The sequence below is a fragment of the Sorex fumeus genome, unplaced genomic scaffold (genome assembly GCF_029834395.1).
Source record: "Sorex fumeus unplaced genomic scaffold, SorFum_2.1 ptg000125l, whole genome shotgun sequence".
In the NCBI taxonomy this organism is placed as follows: domain Eukaryota; kingdom Metazoa; phylum Chordata; class Mammalia; order Eulipotyphla; family Soricidae; genus Sorex; species Sorex fumeus.
The window spans coordinates 5011081-5028158 of record NW_026606182.1 but is presented as its reverse complement, the minus strand read 5'-3'; the positions used below and the strand labels follow the sequence as shown (position 1 = coordinate 5028158).

Genomic DNA, 17078 nt, shown 5'->3' with positions numbered 1-17078 from the left:
AGAGTTAGGAGAATGAGACCCTTCATTGTTACTGGTATTTGGCATATTGGGTACGTCATGGGGAGTTTGACAGACTGCTGTGTGGGCAGGTTACATTTGGTAGCCTGCCAGTTTGTCCAAAGTAGGAATGAGATGATAAGATGTCATTAACTTTTTTAATTTTTATTAGGGAAACACCATGAGGTACAGTTGTAGACTTACAAATTTTTGTGCTTGGGTTTCGATTATACAATGATCAAATACCCATCCCTCCACCAGTGGCCATTTTCCACCACCATGGATCCCAGTATCCCTCCTACCCCCATCCCCCCCATCGCACCCTGCCTCTGTGGCAGTGCATTCCCTTTTGTTCTCTCTCTCCTTTTAGGGGTTGTGGTCTGCAAAAGAGGCATTGAGTGGCAATCATGTTCGGTCCATAGTCTACTTTCAACATGCATCTCCCATCCTGGGAGGATCCTCCCAACACCCTTTATTTGGTGCTCCCTTCTCTATCTGAGCTGCCCTTTCCCCTAGAATGCCCGGCTGGCCTCTAAGCCATGGAGTAATCCTCCTAGCCATTAACTTTTGTGGTTGTTTTTTTTGTTTGTTCGTTGGCTTGTTTGGGGCCACACCCAGCAGTGCTCAGGGATCACTCCTGGTGGGTCTTTGGCTGTATGTGGTGCTCCGGATGGGGTCAGCCTATACAAGGCAAGTATATATCTATATGCTTGCTGTACTATATCGCTCGTGCCCCCCTTTCTTTTGACTTTGTTTGGGAGCCACACCTGGAGGTGTACAGGGCTACTCCCAGCTCAGAGCTCAGCGTCACAGTGCTCTAGGGTTGGGGGTAGCCGGGGCTTCACACATGAAAGCAGCTCTAGCCCTTTGGAACCTCCTCCTGGCCCCGAGGAAGGGTTCCCGAAAGAGGCGGACAGTGAACAGGGCTTACGAAAGAGACGGACCGACAGCGAGCAAACGGAGGAAGGGCAGGGAAGGTCACCTGGTCGAATCCAGAGGCCGAGTAAAGGTCATTAAAAGATTCCTATAGCTCATAGGGCAAAGTCCTGACAGCGAGCGAGCGCGGAGGGTGAGTCATAGGCTGAGCGAGGGAGGGCGGGGAGAGCCCGGACCGCACTGCGGCCTGGAAGCTCCTCCCCGTCCCAGCCCCCTCGCCTGACCAATGCAATCAATCTTCTCCCCTCCGGGTCCCACCTTGACCTCATCCCTCTTTTCCGGTTCCCTCCCTCCAAACCCGCCCGACCCAGACTCAGACCCCACCTCCCAGCAGGTTTGGAAAAATCCGACCACAGCGGGCGCGCTCCGGCGCCGCCTCCTGACACGCCTCCTCTCCTCCTGGCCCAATCGGCATCGCTCTCCCGAGCTCGCTGCGGTCCCTCCCGCCCCTTCCGGGCCCCGCCCCGCCCCGCCCAGACCACACCCGGCCACGCCCCTTCCCCCGCCGGCGACTTCAGCCTGCGCGCGGGGCCCCGCCCACCCACGGGCGTGTCCCCTCCAGGCCCCGCCTCCTCCCGCTCCTCCGGGCGCAGCCCCGCGACTCGGCGGCCCGCGCGCCGAGCTGCAGCCATGGCGGTCGCCGCTGAGGGCGCCCGCAGGAAGGAGCGCGTCCTCTGCCTGTTCGACGTGGACGGGACCCTCACGCCGGCCCGCCAGGTAGGGCGAATTCGGGAGCTGCGGTGGGCAATGCCCGGCGGGGCGCCCGCGCCGCCTGCGCTCGGCCACGGGGTGCCCGCGGGGCTGACGTCTCGGTCCCCGGCCCCGCGCGCCCGCCCTCTGCCCCCGGTGCTGCGGGGAGAAGGCTCGGGGTCCCGGCCGACCCCCGGGCTTGCACCTTGCCCCGGCCCAGGCCTCCCCGAGCTCGCGGGGGCGCCCACCCTCGCCCAGCCCGCGGGCGCACCAGTAGCTCGGAGCCGGCGTCGGAGCCCAGGTCTGGGCCGCTTCTGTGCATGTCTCGGGAACCCGGGATGGGGGTCTCGGAGTCTGGCTCAGGGTCGTTTCTTGGGTCCCCCACCCCAGGGTATCGCCTCCACCCTCCCCCAGAGCCCTGATGCTTGCTTGTGACTCCGCCCCCCGCACAGGGATCCTGGGTTGCCGTGGGGATGGGGGACCGGCCGGAGGCTGCTGCAACGCAGGCCTTGGCCCCTCCTTCTTAGGTGGTGAATCCAGAGATTTGGGGGAAAAAAACAAAAAGTGGTGCCCGACTGTTCTGTGCCCGCCCGCGACGCTTTGACGAGCACCCTGGCGTGGGCGACCGTGTCGGGAGCAGCGCAGGCGGGGCTGTGCGCTCCCCGGTCCCCCTGCAGGCTCAGGAGCCCCGCTGGGAGTGACCAGAAACCATCCTCCAGCAGTGCTCCCTCCACGGGAAAAGGGGAAGGTCCGGCTGACTAGGTGGGATGCATGTATGGGACTTTCCACAGCTCTCCCCAGAGCACCCTCCCGTGTGGCCAGGCCCCCAGACGCGGGTGACGTGAAGTCCCAAAGCTCTTTCCCATCCCGTGGCCACCATCCCCGCCGGACAGTATCCGTTTTGACTCTCTGAGTGCTTGACAACGATCTCCTTGGTTTGTGTCTCCCGGTGGGCCGTCTTCTCTGGTCACCAGGTAGTTGCTTGGTGGGGGCCAGGCACTTTGGAGGCACCGACTCCCACTGAAACCTACCAGTGACACCCCTCCCCTCCCAGTGGTTGCTGTGGTCACCCCCATTTTGCAGAAGAGACAGAGGAGGCGATGAAAGCCAAAGCCTGGGCTGGAGGGTCAGCCTGATGGGCTGAGTAGGTGCAAACAGGCAGCCCAGGTGTGAGGACCAGTAACCACACGGCCCCAGAACCAACAATCGGGCTGGAATGGTAGTGCAGTAGCAGGATGGTTGCCTTGCATGCCACTGACGGGGTTCCCCTACACCCCGAACAGTCCCTCCAGGCCCCGCAGGAACCATCTCTGAGCTCATAGCCAGGGAATAAGCCCTGAGCACCGCCGCCAGTGTGGCAACAACAAATAAATAAATAGATGCTTCAAAGCCTTGCGCTGGGTCGTCCTGCTGTTGAGGTTATTTGAGCCAGAGTTGAAGCCAACCCAAGTGCGTCTGATTCTGAGCTCTGGGTTCGCTGCTCGGAACTGAGTGCTGAGTGCGGGCCGCTGGCGCTGACCGGCTGGACCCCCGGTGCTTCCCTGCCCTCCCTTGCAGAAAATCGACCCCGAGGTGGCCGCCTTCCTGCAGAAGCTACGCAGCCGTGTGCAAATCGGTGTGGTGGGCGGCTCCGACTACTCCAAGATCGCGGAGCAGCTGGGTGAGGGAGATGAAGGTAAGGGGCCACTCAGGAAACAGTGGGCCCAGGCAGGTGGGCGTGGGGGAGAGGGGAGCTTGCAGAGCCCTGGACCCCCCTGCTCTCAAAGTCCTATTTTTTAGGGAGAGGGGTTGCCCTAAAGAATCAAGGGAACAGCCAGATGTTCTTCCCTCCTACTGAACCAAGGAGCTACTGGGCAGGGCCCTGCCCCAGGATCTTTGCATCCCAGTTCCCCTGGCTGAGCCCTGAAAGCATCTCCTTGTAAGGGGCACAGTGGCACTTTTGCACTGTAACATGTGACCGAGGACTTAAAGCCACCCAGAGCCTGGAGCCCGCCTCTCAGTGTTCAAAACAAACACTTTTTTTTTTTTTTTTTTTTTTTTTTTTTTGCTTTTTGGGTTGGGCTGGAGCAATAGCACAGTGGTAGGGCATTTGCTGCCTTGAGAAGGGCCGGCCAGCTGAGCAAGGTTTGATTCCTCCGCGATTTCTCCGCCCCTCTCAGAGAACCCGGCAAGCTACTGAGAGTATCTCGCCCGCACGGCAAAGCCTGGCAAGCTCCCTGTGAAGTATTTGATATGCCAAAACACAGTAACAACAAAGTCTCACGATGGAGACATTACTGGGCCTGCTCGAGCAAATTGATGAACAACAGGAGGACAGTGGACAGTTGCTTTCTGGGTCACACCCGGCGATGCTCAGGGGTTCCTCCTGGCTCTGCACTCAGGAATGAGTCCTGGCGGTGCTCGGGGGACCCTATGAGATGCTAGGAATCGAACCTGGGTTGGCCGCATGCAAGGCAAACGCCCTCCCCACTGTGCTATTGCTCTGACCCCCAAAGCAAACACTTATGCCCGTCTCCATCTTCACCGCCCTCTGGGCCCAGCAGTGGCCTCCTGCTCTGTGGGCACTTTCCCTGCCCCTCTGAAGGCAGGCAGAGCTAAGAACCCCCGGAAGGGCCTTGAAGCGTGCGGAAGTGCTGCCCTCTGCTGGGCGGGTCCTGGGAGACAGGTGGGCATTGGGCTCTGCGCCCAGCAGGCTGGGACCAGCCTGCGGGGGGTGGGCAGGAGTCCAGGGGCTGGGAAAGGAGTTCTGCTGCGACCCCGGGCTCTCACCTTCCTCCTCCTTCTCCTCTCTGCGGCCCTGAAGTCATCGAGAAGTTTGACTACGTGTTTGCCGAGAACGGAACAGTCCAGTACAAGCACGGACGGCTGCAGTCCAAGCAGGTCAGTGCTGGTGTCCGAGGAGGGGGCGGGCCAGCAGTGGGCGGGGAGGCCGTGGTCACCACACTCAGGCTGCGTGCTCGCCCAGACCATCCAGAACCACCTGGGGGAGGACCTGCTTCAGGACCTGATCAACTTCTGCCTCCACTACATGGCCCTGCTCAGGCTGCCCAAGAAACGGTGAGACCCCCCCAGCCCTGGGCGTCTGCACCCCGCCCCCCCACAGCCTGCATGGTGGAAGGGAGTCCCCGTGGCCGGTCCCTGGCGTGTGCTCAGGGTGCTTGCCACCCCCCCTGCCCCGCAGAGGGACGTTCATCGAGTTCCGGAACGGCATGCTGAATATCTCACCCATTGGACGCAGCTGCACCCTGGAAGAGCGAATCGAATTCTCTGAACTGGACAAGGTGCGGGAGTCCAGCCGCCCACCCCCGGCCTTCTTTCCTCAGCACAAGCTGGGGGCATGGGGCGGGGGCTTGCTCACACCTGGCCCCTCGCTGTCCCACCTCGCTCGAGTGGGTCTCGCCTGTTAGTCCGTCGTCCGTTCCCACCTCCAGGCAGTCCTCTAGGACTGCCTCAGGCCCCCCTCCCTGGCCTTGAGGCATCCCAGGAGGTGTGTGGTGGACGGAGTGAGGGGCAAGGGGGCCCCTTTGCTGAGGCTCCAGGAATCTGGGTCCTGGGGGGAATGGGACTCACCCAAATACTCAGGGAATCAGTCGGAGAGGGAGGAGGCAAACTCGGGGCTCCTCTGCTACCCGCAGCTGCTTCCCGGTGGCTCCTCCAGGCCTTGGGGGGCCACGAGAAGGGAGAAGGTTCTCATAGGCCTATGAAGGTCTTTTTGTTTTTGTTTGTTTGGTTTTGTTTGTTTGGTTTTGGCTTTTTCGGTCATACTCAGGCAATGCTCAGGGGTTCCTCCTGGCTCTGCACTCAGGAGTTGCTCCTGGAGGTGCTTAGGGGACCCTATGGGATGCTGGGATCGAACCCGGGTCGGCCACGTGCCAGGCTAATGCCCTACCCGCTTACTATCACTCCAGCCCCAGTTTTGGTTTGCTGTTTGGGCCACACTGGCAGGGGTTCCTCCTGGCTCTGCACACAGGAATCACTCCTGGCGGTGCTCGGGGGACCCTATGGGATGCTGGGAATCGAGCCTGGGTTGGCTGCGTGCAAGGCAAACGCCCGCCATGCTGTCATCCCAGGCCTCTGAAGGTTGCTGGTGCAGAGAAGCCGTTACAGCAGGCTGAGAGCACCTACCCTGTCCCCCCAGCCCCCTGCCAGCCCACCCGCCCTCCCGGGTAGGGGTGCCAGGACCAGGAGCCTCTGCCCTCTCCTCTGGCGAGACGCGCTGGCTCACACTGACTCAGCGTCTTCTCTCATCTTTGGCTTCCGGGCACCCCACCCCAGCCGGGCCCAGTGAAGCCATTAGGCCGGAGGCCTGGCATGACCCGCTTGGGCTGAGGCTCAGTCCTGCCGGGGGGTGGGGGGTGCCCAGTGGCCCCATGGGAGATGCCGCCTCGTCTGCGTGAGCCTTGGAGGAGCTTCTGGGCCAGCTCCAGCCTTGCCGGGGCCCCTGCCTTCAGGGAAGCAAGTCCGAAGCCGCTGGGATGCCCGTCCCCTCCATGTTCCCGCGAGACAGAATTTGGGATTTCATCTTTTTCTCTTTTTGGGTTTTTGGGTCATACCTGGCTCTGCTCCAGAGTGAGCTGTGGCGGTGCAGGGGACCGTATGGGGTGCAGATCATTCGAACCAGGGCCAGCCGCAAGCCAGACACGGGCCCTACCGCCTCTCCCTGCATCCCCCCCCCCCCCCCCCCCCCCCCGTGCTGTCTGGACAGCCCCTGAGATGCCTCCACGCACAGAGATTCCGGCCAGGGCCAAAGTGGCAGGGCCTGGTCCCCACAGCTGCCGCCTCATCACCTCCTTGTCCTGGGCAGATACACACACACACACACACACACACACACAAACCATGTCTGGGAGACCCTGCGCAGACACACACACACACACACAGTGTCTGGGAGACCCTGCCCCCCCACACACACACCCCGTGCCGGAAGCCCCTTCTGTCACACACATACACACACACACACACACACACAAACCATGTCTGGGAGACCCTGCACAGACACACACACACACACAGTGTCTGGGAGACCCTGCCCCCCCACACACACACCCCGTGCCGGAAGCCCCTTCTGTCACACACATACACACACACACACACACACACCATGTCTGGGAGACCCTGCCACAGACACACATGCATGCACACACACACACATCGTGCCGGAAGCCTCTTCTGTCACACACGCACACACACCATATCTGGGAGACCCTGCGGCAGACACACATGCACACACACACACACACCGTGCTGGAAGCCCCTTCTGTCACACACACACCATGTCTAGGAGACCCTGTCGCGAGCCACCTGGTCCCCTCACCTTTCTCAGGCCTCCCTCAGATAGACTCCACACTCCTGGTGACAGGACCTGCCCTGATCCTGTCCCCTCCTGCCGTTCTCAGCCCACCTCTGCCCCCGCCGGAGCCCCGATAAAGGCCCGGCCTTCCCCAGGCCTCTCCTCTATTTCATTTTTTATTCCTGTTGTTTTTGTTTTTTGGGGCGACACTCAGCAGTGCTCCGAGTCTTACTCCTGCCTCTGTGCTCAGGGCTCACTCCCGGCTGGGTTCAGGGGACCATATGGAGTGCCGGGGATCAAATCCAGGTCAGCCACACGCAACGCAAACATCCTCTCCGCTGTGCTACTGCTCCAGCCCCTCTTTATCTTCTTTTTTTTTGTTGTTCCCGGTGGGGGGGGTCTTTGGGCCACACCTGACCGTGCTCGGTGGCTACTCCCAGCCCAGTGCTGGGGTCCCGGGCGCTGTGGGAGTCGAACCCACAGGCAGAGCGTGTGTGCAGCCCCTTGACCTGCCTGGGGCCTGGGGTGGGGGGTCCCGCTCGAAGCCTGGCACCGCAGCCCCTGAACTTGCCTGCCTGTTGCCTTCTGCAGAAGGAGAAGATCCGGGAGAAGTTCGTGGAGGCGCTAAAAACCGAGTTTGCTGGCAAAGGGCTGAGGTTCTCCCGAGGTGTGTGCACCCGCCTCCCCCGGGCCCTGCCGGGCCTCGCCTTGCTTTCTGGAGTCCTTAGGAACCCCCGCAAAACCAGAGCCTCCCTCCCTTCCCAAGTCTGGTCTAGAAGCAGACATGTCCAGAATTTCTGGAAGCCGGCCTGCTCCTCCCTCCTGCACTGCCAGCTCTGATGCCTGCCGCCCGCCCCCCAAACCCCTGCTTACTCCCCGAAGGAAGCCCCCCCCCCAGTCAGCCCACCACCGCTGGCTTCCTACCCTGGGGGAACCCCGAGAGACCCTCCAGGAGGTCAGCAGCATTGTTGCGGGTGTGGGCACGGCCCAGCTGCCCGCAGCCAGCATGTCGCCCCTCCCCACCCCCCAGGAGGAATGATCAGCTTCGACGTCTTCCCCGAGGGCTGGGACAAGCGCTACTGCCTGGACAGTCTGGACCAGGACCGCTTCGACACCATCCACTTCTTCGGGAACGAGACCAGCCCCGTGAGTGGCCCCTGGGGACGACCCCCCCCCAAGCCCATCCCACCCAGGCAAAGGGGCCGACATGGGGTGACAGAACCATGGGGAGGGCTCGGCCCCGGGTGCCAGGAGATGCTCCTCACACGCCCTCCCGGCCGGCTCTGCATGCAGGGCGGGAACGACTTCGAGATCTACGCGGACCCCCGCACCGTGGGCCACAGCGTGGCATCCCCACAGGACACAGTGCAGCGCTGCCGGGAGATCTTCTTCCCCGAGACCGCCCACGAGGCCTGAGCCGCCTCCCGCCAGCTTTGGACTTCTGGGGAATTCCCCAGGGCGCCCCCCTGCCGGGTGGAGCACCCCAGGGCCAGGACCCAGTGAGGCCCCTCCGGGTGGGCCTTGCAGCCCCGTCCCGCCCCGCTGCAGCTGCTGCGTCTGCCTTGGACCCACAGCGTCCGCACCCCCGGGAGGCGCGTGCGTCTGTGGCACCCACTGGGCCGGCGCCCCCTCGCCGCCTCGTCCTCACTGACATTAAAGCACCAGGGAAAGCAAGGTCACACCATGGCTTTGGGTGGCTTTTGTCTGCTGGGTCACAGCTGCCAGAGCCACCAGGGCAAGAGGTGGCCCGGCGGGTTCCAGAGGGCGTCCGGTCCTTGAAGGGGCAGGTACAACGGGAGTGTCCCCCTCAGACCTTCTCCCCCAGCACCCAGACAGACAGACAGAGCACCAGGCTGGGCTGAGTCACAGTTGAGGGTTTATTGCCAGTGTGGGCGGTTGGGGGGTGGGGGAAGGGGGTCTCAGGAGGGTTTCTGGGGCCTGAGCAGAACCGACGTCTGCCTCCCCCTACCCCCGTGGCCCCAGCCTGATGGTAGCCCCCTCCCCTGACTTGTGCCTACAGGGGGTTCCCCACAAGAGGGAGGCCCTGTGCCCCGGCCCTGGCGGTCTCAGCGCAGAGTGGCCAGACTGGGGAGGCCTGTGACTGGCCAGTGTTTCTGGGCTCCCAGCCCCTGCAGACGGTCACCAACCCTCATCCCGGACATCTGGACCCCAGGTCCACTCAGAGACAGGCTCTGAGGACCACTGTCCCTAGCCAGCCTCCCCAGACCCCTATTTTCTTCCTGCTGAGATGTCCCGGGAAAGGGCTGGAAGAGTGTCCCCCTCCGGCGGGCCCCCCCCACCACAAGCAAATACGGAAACGTACACGTGCACATAGACTCACACGGACACAGCTCTGCAGCCCAGCCCAGGTGGGAGGGATGCAGCTGGGGGAGACGGGGTCAGGGGGAGTGCGTGTCCGTCTGTCGCTGGCCCCGTGCTCAGGGCGGCAGAGCAGGTGAAGGGACGGCGGCATCCCCCCCCCCCCCGTTGGGGCACTACACCTTGTCTCCTAAGGGGGCAGCGGCTCAGGGAGGGCACAGCAGTGGCCAGGTGGGGGCCCCAGGCTGCTTCTCCGGGGTAGAGGGGGACCCGGGGTGGGGGAAGTCCACGGCCACCATGGATGTCCTGCTGGCCCCACTTGGGGTGCTCTGCGGGCTTCGGGGCGAGGAGGCAGCTCCCTCAGAATGGTCCCCAGGCGGGGGTCGCTGTGGCGGAGAAGCAAGCTTGCAGGGCAGATGGGACCCTCCAGTGTCCCCAGGCCCCAGTGCCGGGCTTGACATCATTTGTGAGCGGGTTGGCGGGAGGGGTGGGGTTTTGGGGATCCTGGGGGGTGCGGAGACGGAACACGACAGGATTTGGGGTCGCCCCGGCCCCGCTCACAGGAACCGTCACAGGTCACGGGGTCGAGGGCGGCGCGTGAGCACGGACAGACGGGCAGACGCGCATACAGGGAGGGGGCCCGGCGCCCCAGCCTAGGACCCCACCACCTGGCCCGACCACGTCTCGTGCGGCGTGTGCGGCGCCAGCTGCGTGAGCACCACCTCCACGGCCTGGAACTTCTGGTTCTTGGGCGGGATCAGGCACATCTTGTAGGTCACCTCGTCACCCTCCACGGGCACGTACTCACCCTCGATGCTGACGAGCAAGAGAGGGGCGTCGGCTGGCCGCACCCCTGCGCCCCAGGCAACCCGCCCCTCTGTGCCGCTTTGAGGGTGCAGCAGAGGCCCTGGGTGAGGTCTGAAGAGCACCAACAGCAGTTTGGATACTGCCAAGCCTGGTGTGACCCCCAGTGCCATGTGTCCCCAGTCCTCAGCTCTGCTGGGGATAAGCCAGGAAGGGCCTGAGGTGGGTCCAGCATCCTGCCCTGAGGGAGCTTCTGGGACTTCTTTTTTTTTTTCTTTTTGGGTCACACCCGGCAGTGATGCTCAGGGGTTACTCCTGGCGCTGCACTCAGGAATCACACCTGGCAGTGCTCAGGGGACCCTATGGGATACCGGGGATTGAACTTGGGTCGGCTGCATGCAAGGCAAACACCCTCCCCGCTGTGCTGTCGTTCCAGCCCCTCCTGGGGCTTCTGAGTGCCCCCTCCTCACTGGCCCCAGCATCCCCCCGCCCTGCTGGGAGGAGGGGAAAGGGGCAGCGCGAGGGCCTTACTCAGACACGTGCACGAAGATGTCCTCGGACCCGTTCTCGGGCGTGATGAAGCCGTGGCCCTGGGAGCGTGAGAACTGCTTACAGACGCCCCTGAACACCGGCCCGGCCGACGCGCGGGCGGTCCTGAGGAGAGGTGGGGGGGTTGGCCGCTGCCTGGGGGTGCCCCTATGGCCATGGTGCAGAGGCTGCCCCCCAGGCCCCCTGCTCCTCACATGCTACTCACAGTCACGCTTCTGAGGCCTGGCCTGGCTGGCTCACCACATGTCTGTGAAAGCCTCCACTTGGCTCCCCACCCCCAGGCCGTCCCAAAGGCCAGGCTGCCTCGGTCCACTTCCCCCACCAACCACCCCCAAAGGGCCACCCTGAGGCTCAGCTTCCACCCAGCTTCTGGGTTTTCCTTCTCCCAGACCCGGCAAGACCCCCAGCCGCATCATCTCATGCCCAAGCCTGGACTACACCCCGGCCCTGCTGAGCCAGACTCAGCACACCCCTGCTGGGAGTGACAGAGGGGACTGACAGAGGGGACGGGAGGAGTAAGAGAGGGTGAAAGTGAGGGACGAGGGACGGAGAGAGGGAAGGAGGGAGGGGGGAGTGAAGGAAGGACAGAAGGACGAGTGAAGGAGGAAGTGAGGAAATGAGTGAGGGAGGTGTGAGTGAGGGTGTGAATGAGTGAGGGTGTGAGTGAGGGAGGGTGTGAGTGAGCAAGTGAGGGTGTGAGAGAGGGAGTGAGTGGTGTCACAGGGGGTCTGTGCCCAGCTCCCCCACGCCCGCCTGTCCTCAGGCCAGTGGCTGGGGTGGGCGCGTGTCCCTGGCACCGTCGGGGTGGGTACTCACGCCGAATACGTCCTGGTCCTCTTGGTGGGCAGCGGGCTGGGCAGGTCCCTGGCGGAGACGCCGCCGCGCTCCCAGACCCGGCTGCCCTCACGGTGGAAGGGGAAGGTGGGCCAGACAGGGGACTTGGGGGAGTGCAGCGGGGGCACGACAGGGGGCGAGGTGGGCTCCGACGTCATGGTGGGGCCTGGTGGGGAGGCGGCGGGGCTCCCAGGCGTGGGGGGCGGGGGGCTCGCGCGTCCTTGAGGGCAGGGCCCGGCCTGGCCCTGCGCGCCAGCTCCAGCCACCGACTCCGTCTGCAAGGAGAGAGGCCAGCTGAGGGGGCCGTGGGGCACTGCCAGCCTCCTGGTGGCTCCACACAGACAGGAGGGACCCCAGGGGCTGAGCTGTGCACCCCAAGGGTCGTGTGAGTCCCGCTACAGCTCTACCAGGCTGGGAGCTGGGAGACTTGGTGGTCCAGTGGGTAGTGCTGTTCGGAATAGTTTGGCACCATTGTTAACATTAACTTTTCTTTTTTTTTTTTTTGTCTGATTTATTTGGTTTGGGGGCCACACCGGCAATGCTCAGGGTGTAGCCCTGGCTCGGCACTCAGGAATTAACTCCTGACAGTGCTCTGGGGACCAAATGGAGTGACAGAAATTGAACCCAGGTTGGTGTGCTCAAGGCAAGCGCCCTACTCACTGTACTATCTCTCTGGCCCCTGTTTTATTATTTTTTATTTATGTTGCATGTGGTGGGGGTAGTTCTTGGGTCACACCCAGCTTGGGTGCTGTTCCTTTCTCTGCTCAAGGAATGGAACTGGGGTCGGCCACATGCAAGGCGGACACCTTAACCCCTGTACTATCTCTCGGGCCGTGTTAGCTGTTTCATTACACTATGGGGCTACCCCAAGTGTGCTCAGCAGAACAAACTACTCTGACCGTGCTCAGGGGACCACAAATAGTGCCAGGCCTCAGGCTCAGGCTTAGATTGGCCACATGCAAGGCAAACACCTACCCTGCTGTTCTCTCCCTGTTGGCTGTTCCATAGAACAGGGCCTGGATGTTGTCATTATAAGTTGGTGGCAAGTTAGCCACCTCACGCGAGGCAAACGCCCTACCCACTGTACTATCTTTCCGATTTTTTGTTCTGTTTTGGGGTTTTTTTTTTTTTTTTTTGCCTTTTTGGTTCACACCCGGCAATGCACAGAGGTTCCTCCTGGCTCTGCATTCAGGAATCACTCCTGGTGGTGCTCAGGGGACCTTATGGGATGCTGGGAATTGAACCCGGGTCAGCTGCGTGCAAGGTAAACACCCTCTCCGCTGTGCTATCGCTCCAGCCCCCCAATTCGTGTTTTGTTCATTTTTTTTTTATTTGAGGGGCCACGCCTGATGGTACTCAGGGATCACTTCTGGCAGTGCTGGAGGACCATATGGGGAGCGGGGGGTTGAACTCGGGTCGGCCGCAGCAAGGCCAACGCCTTATCTTCCAGTCCTTCATTGGCCAACGCTCTTAGCCTCTGACTCGGCCCCTTCTGTGTGAGATGGGGGCCGGTGTGCTGAGAGGAGCAGTGAACAGTTTCCTCAGCACAGGCTGGTGAGCTCTGATGCTGGGGACTTTCCCTCAGCCTCCTCCCTCTGCTCTGAAGTGAAGGGCCAGAGAGATCACATGGTGGGGAGGGCGCTTGCCTTGCGTGCTGCTGACCCAGGTTCAATTCCCCAGAAGCCCATATTACTCCACCAGGAGAAATTTCTGAGCAGAGCCAGGAATAAACCCTGAGCACTGCTGCCAGGTGTGGCCCCAAAACCAAACAAACAAAAGAAAAAATGAGGGGGCTGGAGTGATAGCACAGCAGGTAGGGCATTTGCCTTGCACGCCGCTGACCCAGGTTCGATTCCCAGCATCCCCTGAGCACTGCCAGGAGTAGTTCCTGAGTGCAAAGCCAGGAGTAACCCCTGAGCATCGCTGGTTGTAACCCAAAAAGCAAAAAAAAAAAAAAAAAAAAGAGAGAGAAGTGAGGTGGAGAGCACTGCGGCAGGAGGACTCGGGATTAGGAGATTAGGAATGAGAGCAGCTGGCACCTCCAGACTTCTGCAATTGTGTGTACCAGGGCTCCTCAGCACAGCCCACAGTCGCAGCTCAGGGGGGACAAGCTTCCCCCTGGGCCCTGGACCAGGCCGATGGGCCAAAGGACAGACTCCATCCCATCCCCAGCACCTCCGAGTCCCCTGAATCCTCCCGGAGCACTAAGCTGGGAGTAGCCCCTGAGCACACCTGGGCGCTGCCCCCAAACCAAACTAAGCCAATGGACTCATTCGCCACCTCGCTAAAGCTGAGAGCAGGAAAGGACCCAGCGGCGGAAACTTGCTTTACTTGCATGTGTGAGGCCGTAGGTTCGATCCCCAATGTCGCATGCATGCATGCACACGCACGCGCGCGCGCACACACACACACATACACACACACACACACACACAGAGCTGGTCACATGGGGTGACAGGTTCCCCCCTTCCTCTGAGCCCCTGCGGTCAGACTCTGCGCTGCTCTATTTCTGGCCTCTGTCCTGGGTTTCCAGGGAGAGTTAAGGTGGGCGCCAGCGCCCCGCCCGCCCAGCTGAGGGCCCTTGGAGACGCAGAAGCAGGTCTTGGCTGCCAGCTCGCAGCAAGTGGGATTTTTCTGGGTCATGATGATAGCCACAGCCCCCCTCCCCCACAACCCAGCCAGCACTGCAGGGTAGGGCTGTCTGCTCGGTGTCCCCCCGGTCAGTGAGGGGTTTCCTCTGCTCCGAGCCCCCTGTGGAAGGCCTGGCCTCGGGGAGGAGGAATCACGGGAGTGTGCCTGGCGGTCCTGGCCCCGTTGTCTGGGAGCGACCCCTGGCCAGAGGTCCCCGAATGTCACCGGGTAGTAGCAGCAGCTGGTGGGTCTCAGCTAGCAGGGGTCCAAAGTGCAGACCCCCTGGAACAGGCTACAATCCTGAGGCTGCAGACAGGGCAGGTTTCCTGCTGGGGTGTTTGACCCTGGGGACCAGGGAAGGGCTGGCGGGGATCCAGCACACAGAGCCCCTGAGCACTGCAGAGAGTGCCCGAAAAATTAAAAGCAGAAACAGAGGTGGGGCTGGGAAGATAGCACAGTGGAGAGGGCATTTGCCTTGCACGCAGCCAACCCGGGTTCTATCCCCGGCATCCCATATGGTCCTCCGAGCACCGCCAGGAGTCATTTCTGAGTGCAGAGTCGGGTGTGACCCCCTGAGCATTACTGGGTGTGACCCAAATTAAGAAAAAAAAATAAATAACCAGAAGTTGGAGTGATGGCACAGCAGGGAGGGCGTTTGCCATGCACATGGCCGACCCAGGTTCAAGGCCCAACACCTGAGCACTCCCAGGAGTGATTCCTGGGTGCAGATCTAGGAGTTACCTCTGAGCATTGCTGGGTGTGACCCAAAAACAAAAAAATAAAAACAAGAAAAGGCAGACAGGAGCAGAAGTTGGAGGGGACAAGGACAGTGAAGGCGCTAATGGCCCCGGGTCAGATCCAGCCTCTTCTCTGCCTTAGTTCATGCGCCGCCCTCAGCCTCAGTTTCCCCATCTGTCAGTCTGAGGACGGGCTGCTCTCCGGCTGTCTCACCTGGCCCAGCTCTCCCTGTCTCTGGGCTCCGGGACCCTGAGACTCTGCAGCCAGGAAGCAGTGAGTGAGGACAAAGCATCGCACTGGGAAGGGTGATTCTCCCTGTTAGCCGGTGACCCTTGGGTTGGGCTCCCAAGGACCCCCAAAACAGACCAGGGCTCTTGACCTTTCTGTCCTCGGAGGCAGATCAGGACACGCAAACTGGCTCCAGCCCCTGTGCTGTGCCCATTCTGTGTGACCTGGGCCCAGTGTCTGTACCACTCTGGGCCTCACTTTTCAGCTGGTGCCACTGAGACGATTAAGGGTCCACTGGACAGTCCCCTCAGGTGGTTAGAACACAGAAGGAAGCAGAATAGCGGCCTGGAGGAGATGCCCTGCCACTGAGCCACTCCAGCTAGGACCTTGATGGCCCGACAGGGACGTGCTTGGAGGACCCGTTGCTCTGCCCATTGGTTGTCACGATGCACCCTGCGCCCAGCTCCCCACCGAGTCCTCCGCCACCCGCCTCCATCGCCACCACTACCACCCCATTCTGCAGAAAGGAAAACTGAGGCCCAGAACAGTGGTAAGGCCGGCTTGGTGCTCCCAGCCCAGGAGATGTTGGATTTGGGGGCCCAGTCCTCGGGAAGAAGAAAAGGGAAAGTAGTGCCAGGGGCAGGCAGGGAGACACGGGCGCTGGGCCCGGGCGGTGGGGGTTCTGTCCCAGGCTCGGTGCTGACTCAGACTGTGACCCTGGATGAGTCACTCACCAACCCAGGCTCACAGAAAACCCCCAATAAAGCATCCCGGCCCCCGCCAGCTGCGGGGGATCCAGGGATGGGGGTGCCGCGCGGGGGGTGGTGGAAGGGCCTTCTGGACGCGGAGGTCTTGCTCGAGGGGGGCCTGGCAGGGCAAGAGAACAACCCGGATGTCCCCGTTCCCAGGCCCTCCCTCCCCCCCACCTCCCAGAGTTTCCAGAAATGCACCAGGGCCTGAGCAGAGCCGGTGACCTGGTTAGACCTGGGGCTCCCTCCCCCGGCGTGCTGGAGGGGGCGGCCTGGCCAATGGTGAGCCTCGTGGAGACCCTTGTCCCAAGCCTGGGTGGGGCCCCCTGCCCTGCAAGGGGACCCTTCGGGCTTCTTGGAGTCTTTGGGACAGGGAGGCTGTGTGACCCAGGGGCTGGTTCCTTTCCTCGGAGCAACCTGGAACGGGCTTGATGACAGAGCCGGACCCAAGTCAGGTGACCCCCCCAAGCTGTCCACTCTGTCCATCTTTTCTCTGGCCCTAGGGCTGGGGAAGCCCCTACCACCACCACCCCCAACCCCTCTTGCTTTGCATGGAGAAAGCCTAGAACTGCCCCCATGCCGTTCCCACCAAGCTTGGGGTCCTGCCTGCAGCTTGGGACCCCGAGCGCCCTCTGCTGGCGCCACTGTCGAGGGGAGGGGGGGAACCAGCCTTAGGGGCCTCCCCTCCCCACTCCGGACCATTTTGGGGACCCCCCCATATGCCCCATGCATTCTGCTGACTCTGTGGGGCGGGGGGGGAACCTCTGTGTCCACACTGTCCCCAGCCCAGTCCCAGGAGTCTTCTCTGGCGGGGACAGCAGCTGGGTGGGGGGGGGGGGGTGGGGAGGGGGTTATGTGTTGAAAAGATTTCATAGAACCGGGGCGGTGGGGGGGGGGCGGGGGGATGGGGGATGGCAGGAGGAAGTGAGCAGACTTTGAAGGTCCCAGGGGCCTCTGGGATGGAGTCAGGTTGGGGGGGCTGGCTCCCCGCCCCCTCCAAGGGAGAGGTCTGTGGGGGGGCATGGGGGGGTCCCCAGCGGCAGCCCTTGGAGGCCGCCACCTCCCACCAACCTTCCTCCCCTCCCCCAGCGGCGATGCCGCATTTCACGCGGTATTTGTGATTGTTCTCATCCCTCCGCCCCCCCCCTCCCAACTGGCGGCTGGGCCCCTCCCGGGTGGGTGCCAGGGTTAGGCCGCTCAGCGCCAGGCCCCCCTCCCCATCCACAGTGTGGGGTGGGGGTGAGCTCATCACCCCAGCTTTCTGGGGGCTGGAGGTCAGAGGGGATGGAGAACGGAGGAGGGGAGTGGCCCCA

The 17078-nt window shown here is 62.3% G+C and overlaps 2 protein-coding genes across 2 annotated transcripts; one reads left to right on the top strand and one right to left on the bottom strand.

Annotated features, from left to right (window-relative positions):
* Positions 1 to 1501: 1501 nt before the first annotated feature.
* PMM1 (phosphomannomutase 1) lies at positions 1502 to 8506 on the top strand. Its single transcript, XM_056137563.1, has 8 exons — positions 1502 to 1650; positions 3181 to 3298; positions 4427 to 4503; positions 4589 to 4680; positions 4805 to 4904; positions 7505 to 7580; positions 7944 to 8059; positions 8207 to 8506. Exons 1-8 carry the CDS (start codon positions 1564 to 1566, stop codon positions 8327 to 8329), a joined length of 789 nt encoding a protein of 262 aa, XP_055993538.1. The 5' UTR covers positions 1502 to 1563; the 3' UTR covers positions 8330 to 8506.
* A 1351-nt stretch (positions 8507 to 9857) lies between these two features.
* Positions 9858 to 11616, bottom strand: CSDC2 (cold shock domain containing C2). The gene is made up of 3 exons (XM_056137571.1): positions 11402 to 11616; positions 10568 to 10690; positions 9858 to 10048 (listed from the first exon to the last, which is right to left on the bottom strand). Exons 1-3 carry the CDS (start codon positions 11575 to 11577, stop codon positions 9886 to 9888), a joined length of 462 nt encoding a protein of 153 aa, XP_055993546.1. The 5' UTR covers positions 11578 to 11616; the 3' UTR covers positions 9858 to 9885.
* Positions 11617 to 17078: the final 5462 nt, after the last annotated feature.

Bases quoted from the DNA above. Each gene is read 5' to 3' on its own strand.
- PMM1 (XM_056137563.1), top strand. From the start codon at position 1,564: ATGGCGGTCGCCGCTGAGGGCGCCCGCAGGAAGGAGCGCGTCCTCTGC. The intron at 1,651-3,180 runs GTAGGGCGAATT...CCTCCCTTGCAG, and splicing joins CCCTCACGCCGGCCCGCCAG to AAAATCGACCCCGAGGTGGC. The intron at 4,681-4,804 runs GTGAGACCCCCC...CCTGCCCCGCAG, and splicing joins CTCAGGCTGCCCAAGAAACG to AGGGACGTTCATCGAGTTCC.
- CSDC2 (XM_056137571.1), bottom strand. From the start codon at position 11,577: ATGACGTCGGAGCCCACCTCGCCCCCTGTCGTGCCCCCGCTGCACTCC. The intron at 10,691-11,401 runs GTGAGTACCCAC...ACCTCTCCTCAG, and splicing joins AGGACCAGGACGTATTCGGC to GACCGCCCGCGCGTCGGCCG. The intron at 10,049-10,567 runs GTAAGGCCCTCG...CTTGCTCGTCAG, and splicing joins ATCTTCGTGCACGTGTCTGA to CATCGAGGGTGAGTACGTGC.